The 16,506-nt window shown below is 39.7% G+C and overlaps 2 protein-coding genes across 2 annotated transcripts; both read left to right on the top strand.

Annotated features, from left to right (window-relative positions):
- Nucleotides 1–279: 279 nt before the first annotated feature.
- LOC140938230 (dynein light chain Tctex-type 5-B-like) lies at nucleotides 280–2,976 on the top strand. Its single transcript, XM_073387743.1, has 3 exons — nucleotides 280–421; nucleotides 1,328–1,680; nucleotides 2,384–2,976. Exons 2-3 carry the CDS (start codon nucleotides 1,336–1,338, stop codon nucleotides 2,690–2,692), a joined length of 654 nt encoding a protein of 217 aa, XP_073243844.1. The 5' UTR covers nucleotides 280–421; nucleotides 1,328–1,335; the 3' UTR covers nucleotides 2,693–2,976.
- Nucleotides 2,977–7,593: 4,617 nt separating this feature from the next.
- On the top strand, nucleotides 7,594–10,574 carry LOC140929287 (uncharacterized). Its single transcript, XM_073379095.1, has 2 exons — nucleotides 7,594–7,731; nucleotides 8,256–10,574. The coding sequence occupies exons 1-2, from the start codon at nucleotides 7,594–7,596 to the stop codon at nucleotides 10,572–10,574; spliced, it is 2,457 nt and encodes an 818-aa protein (XP_073235196.1).
- The last annotated feature ends 5,932 nt before the right edge of the window (nucleotides 10,575–16,506 follow it).

Raw genomic sequence — 16,506 nt, 5'->3', positions numbered from 1 at the left:
TATGGCAAGAGCATTTCATTTGTGTAAGTAGCAAAGACCTCTCGTGTTAACATAACATGACATAACTTAAGTCAGCGTAGCACTGAGGTGCAAGAAAGAACGGATCACGCAGGGCGCCAGGGAGACCATAGTTCTCCCAGGCACCTCATGAGGTCATGCATATTAACAGTCTTCGTTTATTGAAATCATCCATTAAGGTTTGAATAAAAATTACCCTTTTACGACTTTTATTTGATTAAGAAACAATAGCCTTTTGACACATCTCTTTTTCAAAGGTCTCGATACACAAAATCCCATGTTATTTTATGCCATTCTCTTCTTGGGATGAAGCAAGGGTTGTTTCCATGCATTCATCGCCAGAAGCTGGTACTGATAATTATATTTCCGCTGAAGGTTGTTATAAAAGAAGATTGAAGATTAGGTATGTTTGATATTTGAAAATCGCTTTTATATTATGAAAGGTGAAAGTATAGTTACTGTCATTGCTTTTCCGTATAATTCCATTTAATGTCGTGAGAATTTTTTGGGAGAAGAAGTTCTTGAAACACAAATCACTCTGAAATCATAACATAAAGGTCATTTGTAGGTTAGATGTTGTATTAATGCAGTTAAAATGTTTCTTATCCAGGATGAGCCAAAGCGTCAATAAGTATAATCATTCCTCGGTTGTTATGAAAGGAGATTGAAATAAGAATCAAGAAAGTTTGTTATAAAAGTTCGAGTGACTGTTAAGAACTAATACATTGTCATAGAACGTCGTCAGTTTTTAGGAGGTCTTTAATTATTTTGACAGCCTGTATAAATCGTAATAGACCGTAAACAACTTCTCATGAACTCCTACAACAATATCTACAAACCGAAAAGATTGTGCACCCTACTCGGAAAGGTAATTAAGGAGGTGTTATGTTACTGAATTCTAATTCACTCTAGATTGACTAGATTCTGAGGACAAAATCCTATAGAGTAACCACCATTCAAATGAAACTTCTTCAGCAGTACTTTCATATAGTATGATGTATAAGCCACATGATTATTGAAATGAATCGTTGTGTTGTTACCTTTCAAATGAAACCTCTTGAGCAGAAGGTTAGTTTAGGTGATATTTTTCATTAACAGTACAAACTGCACCTCGCTTTCGTAGTGGGCTGTGGATAAAATCCTGAAGGGTTAACATTCTAAAGAAAGCTCTTCATCTTTTAATAAATAATTAACCTTGAAATGGTCCAATATATTTTCTGTTTTTTACAGCGTGAAACGTTTTCTCTCATTTTGATGATGACAACTACTAGGAGTAAAATCGTTGACCATGTCGTTTGTTTCTAACCAGACGACAGCATGACAAGCACGAGCAAGAATAAAGAAATGAAAGATAAGAGGGCTGACAGCATTGAAGCTGTTCAAGAGGCAAATGAACAACCCAGTCTTCCTTCCATTTACTCCATAGCAGCCGCTCATTCTTTGTCAAAAGACCTAAAACAAAAGTCCCTGCACTTAATTAAAGTCAGACGAAGACATGGAGACTATGGACAATTCGATCTAACGCACGCTTGGTCCCCTGAAGATTTGACGGATGACCTAGGAAGTCGCTATGGGAGTGGAAGGTCAAGAGATAGTACATTGGCCGATGAGAGTCTAGCTCTGGCACGACCGTTTGTCATGGAACCTTTGAGGACATTTCAGGTAACAGATTGTGATAAAATTCTCTTTTTTCCTATTTTCCTAGAATTTGACTGCACAGCCCGCAATTTTACTGGCTAAAGTATTCCCTGTCTATAAGGCCATGGCTAATTGATGGAAAGAGTAAAGCCGCGCGTAAATCAATAAATAATTGATAATTGTCACCAGAAGGTTCCCTGAACTACCGGTATTAAAGCTGAATAAAATGCCAAAAAGATATGCGAATTATTTGCTCTAGTTATCGACTTTTATCATTTGGGTCCTCAAGTATCTGTCGACGATAGCAATTTTGAGTTTGCGATCAAAATGTCAAATGTATAAAGTTTACGTTAAAACAAAAGCTTAGTTTGCAAAAATATTGTCGGAACCTCCGTGTTTGGTACATAGCTAAGTACTTTGACCCGTCAAGTATTGTTTGAGCACCGTGTAAACAATCTCAGTATCTCATTGGACATTATGGGTGGCGAAAAAGGAATCCTCAAAAAATACGCAGCCCGATAAATTACGGTTTTTGCCAGAGGGAGGTGATCAGTACTTTGGAAGTTTTAGCCACGATCACAGCCATTGGTTAATATAAAGGTCCATTTAGTCAAGAGAAGATTATTCACTCCCTTCTTTCATGTTCCCATACTTTCAGTAGGTCCTAAACATTTGATTAATGGTCTTTTTATTTGTCCAATGTTTTTTCTTTCCGATTCTCTCCGAGGAACACAAGGTCAAACCAATCATTCAACATGTGCTGGAAACTAACTTGGCAGAACAAAAATATGACCCAGTCCTTTGCAGAAATGCTGCAGTCACGATGGCTGAGATTATAAAGGAAAGAGTGAAAAAACTTTGTTATCCTCGATATAAATTCCTGTGTCAAGTGGTCGTGGGAGAAGTTAATCAACAGGATGTGAAAGTTGTGAGCCGGTGCGCATGGGACTCAGCGGTGGATCGTTTTGCGCAGTATCAGTATAGCAACTATTATCTGTATGCCGTGGGGATTGTTTATGCCGTTTACTGTGAATAATTGAGCCTTTATCTTGCACAAGTATAGTCATGAATACAGACAAAATGAACAATCTATTTGACAAAAACAAAGAATTCTATTATTAACTTAAATTGGCTCTACGACAACGGGCCAATGTTCAACAAGAAGAAACATTCCACTGACTGAATAAGCCATTGGTTATCACTAGACTGTTTTCACTCACGTGGTCAGCATCTATGCAAATCAAGTTATTGGAACAATAGGAGACATTTGCATAAGAAAAGAGTTAAACTCCCACAGGGTTTGTTTGGGACACCAACATGACCGCCGTTTCATTGTCTTGGGACACCAATATGGCTGCCGTGACGTCATGTGCAAACACTCTATAGTACCTGCAATTTGACCTAGAAGCTGGCAAAAAAAGTGTCTTTACGTGCTATGCTATTGAGGTTTTCATTGACGACAGAGACGAAAATTTTGGCAAGGTGGAGAATAGCCAACGAGGCTTCTAGCCTAAATTCCGCTCTCTTGAGGACTTTTTCGTTGATTTCCTTGTTTTTTAGTAGAAAAAGAAAGGGGAATAAATGCATTAGGTCAAATTTATGTTTTCCCATGTTTTAGTTTTCCAAATTGTGACATCTGCATGGAGTGCTGCTGGGTGGTCAATTCCACCAGCCAAATCCGGGTCTGCTTATGATTAGATGAACGTCCTCTACAACAGTGTGCTATTATCAGCGTGTCGTCAGCGTTATAAGGCCCATGCAAGGAAACACAGATGTTCATTGATGTCCTTTGCTAAAAAAGCTTAAAAACCAGCTAACTCGCTCTTACAAATGTTAACATTAACGCAGTCTTTCAGTTTATCTGCTAACGAATTCCACTGTTAAGGTGGCTGAACACAGTTTTGCGGGCGGTCAGCGGTAACTCGCGTGACGGCGCGTGTTTCAAATTAGACAAACAAACATGGCAGCGAAAAAAGCAATAGAGACCTTTAGATTCTAAGACAAGTGCGACTACGAGTACGAGATTTTCTCGATACTAAGTAGGGCACGCACGTGAACCAGCGTCATTTTGGCGGGAAAAAGTGGTAGCCGTCGTCATTTTACCACGAGTTTTAGCGCGAATGTCATAGTGGCCATACAAGTTATCAAATGTTAGAAGTTTTATCATTTTGCAAGGGTGAAAGCGCGTAACCTCCTTCACTAAAGGTAACAGTGCTAACTTTTCTAGTGAAATATGGTAAAATAAAGCTTTCCTGGAAGTCTATATTTTGAGAATACGTGAAGAAACTTTAAGTCAAATCTCGTACTCGTAGTCTTTCTCGTCCTCGAATCTAAAGGTCTCTAATGGTACACAGAGGACGATCTCTCAAAATCTACTTATTAAAATTTTGTGATATTTGGCAGAATTTTTACTTTTATTGTATTTTAAATAATGAGAACTTTAAAAGGGAAGTTGAACATACGAATTTTGGGACACATTTAATAATTACAGTACAATTATGTTATCGATTACCTAAAAACCCGTCTGTTAAAACTTGGTCAAATAAGTTTCAAATGGTAATGATTAATTATAGTAAGCTGTGCGCAAGTTTATAGGAAAATATAATGAGCGAATTTTATGTAAATTGAGCAAAAGTGAAATTTTGAGGTTGTATTCAGTCTTTCATGTTTCCATGGAAACTACGAAAACGTCACATTTTACCTGTCAATCAAATCTTTCATCTGTACATTTTTCACTTGCCAAGTTTCAGCTTGTGAGCTGCAACCTTCCTCTTGCCATGATTTGGCAAATGACATATACTCACAAACTGCCAAAATTGTGTTCAGCCACCTTAAAAGCTTAAGTGAACGTTTGAACGTCGGCTACTTCTCCGAGCTTACCCAAAGCTATCGCACAAAACACAAACTAAAGAAAGTCGTCGTTAAACGCTACTAAAAAGGGTTGGGTTAACATGTAACATGTGCTAAGATGTAATTTCAGGAGACAGGAAGTCTGATATTGAGCTTTAAAATTGAGTCTAAATGAAACTAGAGGATGAAAATTCCTGTTTCTAAATAACCTTTCGGAATAAATGTTTCCTGGGATGATATGACCCCATATTTATAAATTTCTTATATTTATCTATTCCTCTTAGTTCTTTTCTTAGAGAAATTAGTATTCTGTTGCGAGACTCCCCTAACAGAGCAATGGGTAACAAATAGTACCGACGGTGAATGCAAAACTGAGACAGACACTTGAGGTAGTCAGTGCGGAAAGAGATTTTTTACTACCATAGCGATTATTTTACCTTTCCAGAGAGGTCTAAAGTCTCAGAGCAAAGTCAGTACTTTAATCCTTTAGGTTTGCATTTCGCAAAATATCTAATGGAAACCACAATGAACACATCGTTGTAACGTAATTTCAATGTAAGGTATTGCTCTAGGCAGTGGTCTACATTTCCAGTCGGGCAGGTATTCAAGAAACAATGATGTTTATAGTGGAAAAACTGCTCTGATTAATCTCACATGTAAAATGGGAGCCAAATTTAGTCTAATCCAAAACGAGGAACCATTCGTTAATTCTTTTGTTCGGGGATAATTGGTTATGATGGGAAGGCACCTTACCATTAAAAAACATTAGGGACAAAAAATACGATTTTCTTCTTTTTTTTTCCGAGATAGGGGTAGCAGCAACGTACTCAATGCTATCTCTTTGGTGAACTTAGAGCATTTACTGCCTTAGGATGTAAGAGAGATTGCGAAGTTGACTTTTCAAGCTCTAAAACTTAGTGAGAACAGGAAAACATACAAAACTTTTATGTCCTTTTATGTTCCATTCCTAAGAATAATTCCGTCCTCAGTGGGGGATCCAGTGGAGGCCCCCGGGGGACCCGACCCCTCTCCCCCCTTATTTTTAGATTAAATTGAGGCCCGAAGAGCCGAAATTTTTTTTTTGACAGCGGCCCCCCTTATCTCAGGGTCTGGATACCCCCCCTTTCCTTCCCCCCCCCCCCCCCACTTATTTGAACTTCTGATGGTCTGGATCGGCCACTGGTCTTACAAAGGGGATAGCGCGTTAGCTTCAGTTTTCTTATCTATCTACAATGTCAATTCAATGAACCAAACCAAAGGTTTGTTTTTCACTTGCCCAGCGACGATCAATGTATATTAAAACACGATAGTCTCTTTAGAAACTAATCTTTTACGGCCACACGAATCGGTAAAGACAAATGAATAAATATCGTTCCGGGCATGATTGTTCAAAAAGGCGAGATAGCTCTAAACACCGGATTAATGGCTATTCACTTTAAAGGATTATGGTAACCAATTGCGTTATCCAGCTGATAATGTTTTTATCAAGAAGATATCACTATTCATCTTTTAATCAGTTGGGGACTGGAGTGGAACGTTGTAGGTACGTGACTGGTTTGTCGACATATCACCAGAAACCCGGAATAAATCAAATATTTGCATATTTCTTGACCAATGAACGAACTTATTCCCATAACACTTATTTCCCGTTCGTTCTGTTTTCAACCAATCAAATTTCAAGGCGTCCCGATTAATGGCAAGCGTAATCAAGTAATCTCTCCTTCCGATCACACACCTTCATACCGTACACATCGCTTGACTTGCAGTGGATATTCGTAACGTTTAAGGCAAGTACCTATTTTTATTATATGTATATCATAGGGGAGGGGTGGGTGGGCAGTTTCACAGAAACGTAAAATGATCCCATTTCCTTTCCCTCCCTCCACAACCTCGACATGAAAATTCCTTATCCAACGCTTTGTGGAGGGCTTTAATACACAAAGAAGCATTTTTTTCCTCTTTCTAAATTTGGGTGCGGTCCCCAAGGTTCAATTCCAAGAAAATTTATTTCATTTGACATTTTAAGAAAGTTAGAACAAATGAGATTTCATTTTAATAAAGAGGTTTTTGCTGCCTTCATCGCCTTCGTTGCTAAAGCTGCCGTTGTTTTTACGGAAAATGTAAGTCATTTTTCCTTTCAGGTTGTGTTTACAACACTGACATCTCAGTTCCAGTCATGTCGGAATCAGCTGAAATCGCTGGAACAACAGTAACGTCAGTGCTTATCATCACAAGTATCGTAAGAAACTCTCTTGTTTGTGCCGTTGTTAAGAAGAATTGAGATATGAGGTACATAACATGCCGGCAGTTAACCAAAAAAATAATGACTTCGTACAGTAACAGTCGTCATTATTTTTCCTGTTTAGGGCTTTTGAAGTTAAAAAAAAAACCGCTGATAGTGATATATTTCTCTTTAAGTGGAGGGATTGGACAGCAAATTTCCGTGTTCAGTTTCACTTTTTCTCTACCGTGGCTGCTAAAAAGAAACAGCTGGAGTGGGAGTGGGGGGTGCGTCTTCCTAACTCTCGACCTCAACCCTAAATCCGCCAATGCAAAGAAATATAACAAGAAAGCCTCGTGATCATTTATCGAACGCTGGTAATTTACAGAGTGAAGAGCAACGCAAAACTCTTAATGCGGTACCAACCGATATTTAATTTTGATGCACACGCAACTTTGAAATGCACAGGGTCATTTTTCCAGTTTTTGAATGTTTTACTCATTGTTTGATCCTAGAAGGCAAATAAAGTCACCCAGTAAGGTGTGTAGGTGAGCTCAACACATAAAAATATCATTAACCGTCTATTTTAGCGGTGTTCAGACGTTTTAAAGCTTTGTTATCGTCACCATTGTAATAAAACTAACTGCCCTTCCAACAGTTTTTTGTCCACACTATTCCCTTACATGTCTTCGTCAATGTCAGTGCTAGGTGGTTCTTTTTATTGAGTATGAAATTGTATAATATTTCATAAATTGTCAAATTCGCAAATAACATCGAACGCGTAATTTCACAGAAGTCCCATGAATTATCTACTCATCAACCTCGCAGTAGCGGACATAATCTATGCGACCTGTACAATACCAAATATGGTCCTGACACACTCATCCATTCAGCCAAATGAAGCGACTGGAAAACTGTTATACACATTTGGCACCTTTGTATGGGCAGGGGCTGCTTCTTCGGTCTGTACACTTGTCACTGTTGCCGTAGAGCGCTACTGGAGCGTAACGTACCTCTATGATGGGACCAAAAAGAAACTCACCCTGCGGTAACTGAGGGTATGTAACAAGTAAATAACGCTAATCAAAGTAAATTTGCGACAGAATAGCCGGCAACTATCTCACTTTATCGTAATTCCATAGTCTAGCTACAACTATGGAAAAACTGGACCCGATTATTTTTGAAATTCATTTGATACAGAAAAAAGTCTTACACTGTAGCTTTAAGATTTCATTTAAATTTTTGGATTCGGTCTAACGAACGGCTGCATGTTTCTGGAGTGGTGAATTGACATTAACGCAAACGTTGATAGTTTGTCCTGTATAATTAGTCCGTCTAACTCTCTGTTGTTTGTACATTCTGGTTTTACGTCTTGATTCCTGGTTTTTGGCCTTTGCACTGATAGCTGAAATTCCGATTGTTATGTTCGTGGTATGTGAAGAGAAAATCGATTCCCAATTCTTTATCAAGGAGTGGTCTCATGAGAAGGATATACCCCCCGAACGTCTCTCTACAGCGATTGCCTTAGTTGAATGCCTACTTCATCGCACATAACATCGGTCAAGTTGCAGCAGACGCCAGCGAAGCAGCTAAACGAGAGGCAGACAAGAAAATAGTCGCCGTTACAATCTCCTTGATCGCTAAAACCGCTTACAGTACGCTCAAAGATCTCTGCCTTCCTGATTTACTCGCTGATAAAACTTACGATCAGCTTACACAAATTCTGAATGACTACTACAAACCTAAGGTACTTGAAGCTGCCGAGACCTACCGCTTCCATCACACTGTACAAAGTGAAACTGAAAGCGTAGCGGAGTTTGGAAACAAGCTAAAACGCTTAGCTGTTCACTGCAATTTTGGTCCTTACCTTACAAGAGCCCTCAGAGATCAATTTGTTGGGGGAGTGAGAAGTAAGACTACTAAAAAGAAACTACTTTCAGAAGATAGGACATTCGATCAAGCTCTCAAGGTCGCTCAGGCCGATGAACTGGCTGAGAAGGAATCTAAGTTACTCCAGGGCAACTCCGACACTTCCAGTGCTGGAATTCTGCCTGTAAATGCTGTTCACAAGAAATCTTTTTCTGGTCAAGAAAGCCAAAGGCAAACAGATCCTAAGTCAAAAATGGGAGGAAAGCAGTGTTTTCGGTGTGGCTCTCCACAACATTTGGCTGACAAGTGCAGTCATGTCGAATCTACATGTAATTACTGTGGGAAGCCTGGGCATTTGGCTAAGGCATGCTTCAAGAAAAAGAAAGAATTTGGTGGTAACAACACCACTCACCAAGTAATGGCTGCTCCAACATCAGGAACATGTACCAAGGAGGAGCACGAGAATTCAGTCCCTTCTTTTACAGTTTATATGAAAAGTGTGAAATCTTCTGAACATTCGTCATATACACCGCCCTTATACAAACTTACCGTTACCATTGAAGACCAGGAAGTCCCTATGGAAGTTGATACGGGCAGTTCTGTGACATTGTTGAGTTCTGCTGATTTTAGCAAAACCGGAGGACAAGTAACTACACTCAAACCCCCTACAGTGCTTTTGAAAAGCTATACTGGGGACATTATCCAGTGTCTAGGTGAGAAGGAAATGGATGTCAAAGTTGGAGACCAGGTGGGTACCTTGTTAATTCGTGTAGTTCAGGAACCATCACTACTGGGGCGGGACATGATGTCCAAGTTTACATTACCTTGGCAGAACAATTTTAGTACGATTTCAACTGCAGCTGAGGATATAGTTCAGCAGTACTCTGATTTGTTTGACACTAGTTCAGTGGGAAAACTTAAAGGAATCCAAGTGTCATTGCGAGTAAGTGATGAAAGTCCTGTGTTTACCAAAGCACGAGTAGTACCATTTGCAATTCGGTCTAAGTACGAAAAGGCCTTGGAGAAATTGGTGGCAGAGGATATCATTGAGAAAGTAGAGCATTCCGAGTGGGCATCACCTACAGTCCCTATTGTTGAAGCAAATGGGGACCTGAGAATTTGTGGGGACTACTCTGTCACCATCAACAAATTTTCAGTCTTAGAACAATACCCCATACCAACTCTGGAGGAACTACTGAGTACATTATCTGGGGGAAAAAAATTCACTAAGATTGACCTTTCTCGAGCATACCATCAACTAGAGCTTACGCCAGAAAGCATAAAATACACCACAATTAACACTCATTTGGGCTTATACCAATACAAGCGCCTGACTTTTGGAGTGAGTAGTGCTGTGTCAATCTTCCAACGCACTATAGAAAATGTCCTTAAGGACCTTCCAGGCTGCTGTGTCCGTATTGATGACATCCTTATTTCCAAAGACTCAGATGAAGTCCATCTGGAAAACCTTCATCGAGTACTAACTCGATTACAGGACTGCGGTCTTAAGCTTAACCCTGATAAATTCTTTTTCATGCTGGATAAAGTAGAGTATCTTGGTACTACCATTTCTGCTGCGGGGATTTCACAGACTGCAGAGAAAGTGCAGGCAATAAAAGATGCAGCACTTCCAACAAATGTTTCTGAATTACAGTCATTCCTTGGATCAGCCAATTTTCTACGTAAATATGTGCCGGATTTTGCAAAGTTGGCTTCACCTTTGTACGGATTACTTCGCAAGGAGGTACGATGGAGTTGGTCAAAACTGGAACAGGACGCTTTTGATAACATCAAGGCTGCTCTGTGCTCTGATTCGGTTTTACGTCACTATGATCCTATGGCTGAATTAGTTCTACAGTGTGATGCTTCTTCAGTGGGTGTGGGAGCTGCATTACTGCAACCTGGTCCTGATGGTGCATTACAACCTGTTGCCTATGCATCGAGGATACTGAACAATGCAGAACAAAATTACTCCTAAATTGAACGTGAGTCATTAGCAATTGTTTTTGGTGTGACCAAATATCGCCAGTACCTATTAGGTAGACACTTCAAACTTCTAACAGATCATAAATCATTGATTACTTTACTTGGGGAACACAAGCCCGTACCCCTGTTGGCAGCAAGCAAGGATCAAAAGATGGGCATTACTTTTAGCTGCCTATGACTGTACAATTGAGTTCATAAGCGGCAAAGACAATGTGTTTGCAGATTTTTTGTCTAGGAAGTCTATTGAATACAAGCAGTCTGCTGCGGAACAGGTAACTGTAAATGTGATGTTTATCGAAGAAGACCAGTTTTTAAATGCGTCCGTGGTTGCTATGGAAACCATGAGGGACCCAGTTCTTGGAAAGGTGTTACAGTTTACTCAGCAGGGTTGGCCCAATAATCTGGAACCAGTGTTTCAACCTTACTACAGCAAAAGGCTTGAACTCTCTCATGAAGATGGTATCCTCCTGTGGAACTCGCGAGTTGTTGTACCAGAGTCGTTACATCTCTATTGGTACCTGCGGACTTGTCTTTCGAGGCTCTTTTATTGGCCGATTTGCATGCAGAACACCTGGGTATGGTCAAAATGAAACAATTAGCTCGAAAGTACTTTTGGTGGCCTGGACTTGATAAGCAAATTGAGGAGACAGTTAAATTATGTCCTTCTTGTCAAGAATCTGCTAAATCGGCAGCATCCGCCCCAACTGCTTCATGGTCCTGGCCAGGCGGACCATGGAAACGATTACATGTAGATTTTTCTGGGCCTTATCTTGGCAGATGTTTTTGGTCGTGGTGGATGCTTATTCCAAATTTTTGGAGATAGTACCCATGACTCATGCCACCAGCACCAACACTATTACTGCTTTGAGACACATTTTTAGTTACTTTGGTTTACCAGAACATCTGGTAACGGACAATGGGACTCAGTTTACGAGTGACGAATTCCAGAAATTTCTAAGAGAGAACGACATCCTTCATACTCTCACTGCTCCAGGACATCCTGCTACAAATGGGTTAAAGAAATCTTTGTGGGTGAATTAAGGATAAACTGGGCAAGATTGGAGATACAGGCGAGTCTGTGCAAACAAAATTAGACAGGTTTTTGTTGACTTACAGGGCTACACCCACCACGTTAGGGAAATCACCCTTAGAATTACTTATGAACAGACAGCCTAGAATTAGATTCAGTGCACTGAGAGCCAAAAGTTCTAAACAGGAAGTTAAGGTTTTTCAAAATAACCTTGATAACAAACCCCAGTTTGCACCAAACCAAGCAGTTTTTGTGCGTAATTTTGGCAAAGGAGACAAATGGATTCCAATGGGAACCATTGTTGGAACAGTCAGTCCCCGGAATTTTGAGGTTCAGGTCGGAGACATTATCTGGAAACGACATCAAGAACAATTACGTCCACGATTCATACCTTCACATTAGGGTCAGAGTCAGTTCGTGCGCCCCAGCTACCTGAGCAAACTGAAGGGTTGACCCCAGTAGTGAGGGAAAGGCCTGTTACAACACCAACCCTTTTACAGCCTAAAGAGGCTACAACTGTACTTGATACTCCAGCCTTGGATAGCATGGCTGATGCTTTTTCTTCACCGTAGGACTCATCTGTGCAAGATTCAGAACTTCAAGCATCAGCGCCTGAACAACCAGAACGGAGATACCCTCTCAGAGAGCGTAAACCGCCTCAGAGGTTCTACTAGTCTTTAGTAAACTTAAGTGTTCGTGACTTTGGGACTTGTCCCTATCAGTACATTACTTTGTATTCCTTTGCTTTAAGAGGGGGCATTTGTCATATCCCATAAATCCTTTTGCGCTTCGTACATGCGCAGTAGGTTCTTCTTGCCATGGCTTAAAGACTTGAAGTAAAATATCGTTGAGTTCTCTGCGTTCGTTATACAATTTCCTGGTACATTACAAACTACAAATTCCTGGTACATTACACCTATTTACTTGCTTAACTCACTAAGTTTGGTTCGTCTCATGAAAAGCTCGACGTTTGGCCCAAACCTTAGTGAGTTAAATTCATGAAATGTTCGACATCTGGCTCAGTTAAGTTTGTCTTAATGAGTTTGGGTCGTTCAGACGGATAGAACGTCTGAAGATCTTCTGCGGGAGAAACGTCGATCTTCACATGCGACGAACTAAACTAATAAATTAAAAATTTGCATGATAATGTATATTTAGCCTCGTTTGGGAGAAAATTTGTTAAAATTACTTCTTTTTCTGATTCAGTTGATTGGTTCGACCCGTCTTATTTCGACGTCTGACTCAAAAGACGATCTTAACTTAATTTAGGTCGACCCAAATTAGAGTTTGGTTCGTCCCATGAAAAGTTCGACGTTTGGTCTAGGCCTTAGAATATTCGCTATGAAGATTGAATGACCGCGAACTCGCTTTTTAAGCGACGTTTTCGCCGCCGTCTTAAGGTCCCTACAATTGACTAACCAATTTAGGAAGTAAGGACGTTGGTCCAAAAGCTTGTAAGATTACAGAAAAGAAGAAGCGGTTTTCTTTGAAAAGTAGGGCCATTTTAAGTGCTAATTTTGCAAAAAATATCTACCAGCAATGAAATCGGAATATTTCATATTATTCCTGGATGACAACAAGGTTCCTCAGCCATCCCATTGAAAACGAAAAAGTTCGTCATAACTCAAGGATTCTATTAATCGAGACGATCCAGACGAATATATGAGAACCAGACTGAACTTCAATTCCATTCAGTTGTAGGCTTTTGTACATTATGCTACAACCAGTTGCAAAAGTACTTGAGACACTGTACCGTATTTTGGCTTAAATGGCCTGTCCATGATCTTGTCCTTGTGACCCCCCCTCCACCCCTTTTCAAAGTTACTAGCAATACAAGACCATGCTCAAAACTTGGAGGAACAACTTTGAATGAGGGGAAGCGGGTCAGTATTTTATCTCACAGACCTGTGACTAGCAGCGATTTGAAGCAAGACAGGTTGTTTTTTCGTGAGAGTGTCTCAACATTTTTGCAACTGGTTGTAGCATTTGTTCGCTTATTTTAGGGAGGCAAAAGCATTGAGCATTATTCGAGCATTTTAGTGGCATTTTCCCCGAGAAATTAATTTTTCCGAGAAAATAAAATAGAAATTAACTTTTTTCGGGAGCCCATGCCCCACGAGCTCCTGCGTTGTTAAAGAAAATGAAGACTAAAACTCAAAATTCACCAAAAACCTAATACAGCTGTCTTTTTGGCTGTATTTATGAACTTGTACACGTTGTCGTTGTTACTTGCAACACTGCCACGTTTTTGTAAATGTAAAATTTGAAATTAATTAAAAAAAAAACGCTTGGTATAATGAGCATTATCCGAGCATTTTAGTGACTTTTTGGGGAACACCGAGCATTTTAGTGGGAAAAATGGAGCATGAAGGTGGAGCATTTTAGTGAGGAAGCAAAAGCATAATGTACAAAGGCCTATTCAGTTGATAGCCTATTCCAGGCTTTTCCCAATCATCCGGATTGTCCCGCAACGCTGCGCTTTAAGGACTATAAATGACCTTTGCACCCTGGTTGTAATTGTAACATTAAGACTCGATTTTTAAAAAAGATCACGACACTTTTTAATTTTACGTCTTACATCTTCGTCAGTTACAGCATAATTTGAAAATGAGTTCGAAGTTATAACCCATAATTAATCATAATTAACTATGATTACATGTGGACATTAATTACAAAGAAAAGAACGGAAATATAAACAAAGCTTGAAGTGTAAGTGTGACTGGTTTCAGCTCGGGGGCGCTCAAGGAAAGTTTGGGCCGAGGTGTGCCGCAAAGCCCTTCAAACCCTGACCTTGTTTGAGACAAAAACTGTTCATTTCGCCACCCTTTTTAAGACAAGAGACCTTGTTTCATGACCCTGATTCATTTCGTTTCTCACAAGAAATTATTTTTGTTATACTAACATGATGGAATTAGATTTTTTTAAAATTACATTACAAATACCATTCATGTAGACCGCACATTGCGAACCTTCACACTCTTTTTAATGCTTTCAGTCCAAAAAGACACCATTTTCAAGACACTAAATAGTAGTTGTTTACTATTTACGTGGGCAAGCCGGTCAGGGAAAATGGAAAGAAAAATTCAGAAGTGATAAACTTCATCCCGGAATCGTGTTTACCATTTGTACAAACAGTTCTTTTTTTACCGAAATATGGCGGAAAGAGCCTGAATATGCTAACACGAATTTCCATTTTTTTAACATTCACATGTTCCGTGGCTCCCGGAAATTTTCCGCCGAAACGTCATGAAAAGGTCGTCTTCCATTTACTTTCTGACCGGATTTTCCGGAAACGTCTTGTAGATGATAAACAATCGGTGAAATTGTATACCCTTTTTACGACTGAAAGCCATACCCTGTTCAGCGGCGCAGTTGTCCCTTTCGTAAACCGTCGCTGCCATTTTTAAGACACCTAGAAAATTTTTGATCTGTTATTGAAAGTTTTTCTGCTAAAAAGAAACTAAATCGAAACGCAGGGTCGAACCTGGACCTCGAACCCGGACCTTTCGTATCCTATCATTCTCCCTTACCACTACACTGCCACACCGACCCGCTAAAATTATGAAAAAAATAAGTCCATACACTAGCAAACTGTCTTTCTTAACCGTTACATCAATAACAGGTGGCCCTAGCCCTTTCCATAAGTTTTCACATGAATTCAACTTGGGCTTCAACTTCGTTCTTTCCTAGACTATTCAAAAACGTATTATTTGTCTTATTGTAACTTAATCCAGGGAATATATTACATCCATCATGACTAAAGGCTTGGTTACCAAGGGTGGCATCGGCCGTTAAAAATGGCAACGACCATTTACGAAAGGGAAATAGGGTTCAGCGGCACATACCCGCCTAGGCCAAATAAGGGAGTCCCCTCGGGTTTTAGGTGGCGACGTAATAATTGTTGATTGAGATCAATAGGGGCCGAGTTGCCAGAGCCGGGTTAACATAACCCAGGGTTATTGCAAAATTTTAATTCCGGGACCGGTTCCTGAAATGTCGATTAGCGTTAATCCAGGATTAAAATTTTGTTCCGTTTTTGTATTTTACATTCCTATGTATTGCTTAGGGTAACATTTTGTGTTATCGTTACTGTATCGCATAGTAAAGACTAAACGGTATATTGTAACCTCGAGTTGCATGTTCTTAGACTAGAAAACCGTGCTTGAAATTTGGCTTAATCCTGGGTTAAACTTAACCATCTTTCGCGGAGCCGCGCCCAGATGTGAAAGTGTAAAAGTCAAGTTCAATTTAATTTTTTTTGTCTATAATTCTATGATTAGATGCCGGCTAATTATTAATTATTACTTATTATCCTAGAGAATGGTCTTGAACAAAAGAAAAAGAAACCTGGATTAAAATTTAACCCTGGGTTAGAGTTAATCTGCCTTCGAACAACTGGACCCGGGCTTTTCCCAACTGATATCCATAACTTCCTTGAATTTGGACAGCAATTTAGTGGAAACAAGATTTACAGCGTGCACTAAAAAATTTCAGTGTTTACTGCAGTCGAACCTCCGCTAACAGCCACTTTGTTTCGTCCCGGCGAAAAAAAACAGTACATTAACTCTGTTTAAAACCTTTCTACAACGGCCACTTTCTTCTGTCCCCAAAGTGGCCTTTGTAGAGAGGTTCAAACTTAGTTTTTTTATTCGTTAACAAAGCTCTGTAAAAAGATTTCTTAATTTAAGAGTTGTCAATAAAACTTGATCTGATTTCAAAATCGTTACAAAAATAAGTTGACACTGAATACTAACAATAAATACAACGTATTTATTTTGAATGAATGTGGAGAAGCCGCCTGAGTAATTCTAGTCCATTTTTTGGAAGACGAACCCAATCTCGTTCCCAGAGGCCGCTATCCTCGAGGTTTAAACGAACCTAACGAAAGTTACGG

Source organism: Porites lutea, chromosome 1 (assembly GCF_958299795.1).
Source record: "Porites lutea chromosome 1, jaPorLute2.1, whole genome shotgun sequence".
Classification (NCBI taxonomy): Eukaryota; Metazoa; Cnidaria; class Anthozoa; order Scleractinia; family Poritidae; genus Porites; species Porites lutea.
The sequence above is the reverse complement of the archived record's forward strand: the minus strand, read 5'-3'. Positions and strand labels throughout refer to the sequence as shown.

Excerpts from the sequence above, each read along its gene's own strand:
- LOC140938230 (XM_073387743.1), top strand. The coding sequence starts at position 1,336 with ATGACAAGCACGAGCAAGAATAAAGAAATGAAAGATAAGAGGGCTGAC. Across the intron at positions 1,681-2,383 it reads AACCTTTGAGGACATTTCAG|GAACACAAGGTCAAACCAAT; the intron begins GTAACAGATTGT and ends ATTCTCTCCGAG.
- LOC140929287 (XM_073379095.1), top strand. The coding sequence starts at position 7,594 with ATGGTCCTGACACACTCATCCATTCAGCCAAATGAAGCGACTGGAAAA. Across the intron at positions 7,732-8,255 it reads CCGTAGAGCGCTACTGGAGC|TTGAATGCCTACTTCATCGC; the intron begins GTAACGTACCTC and ends CGATTGCCTTAG.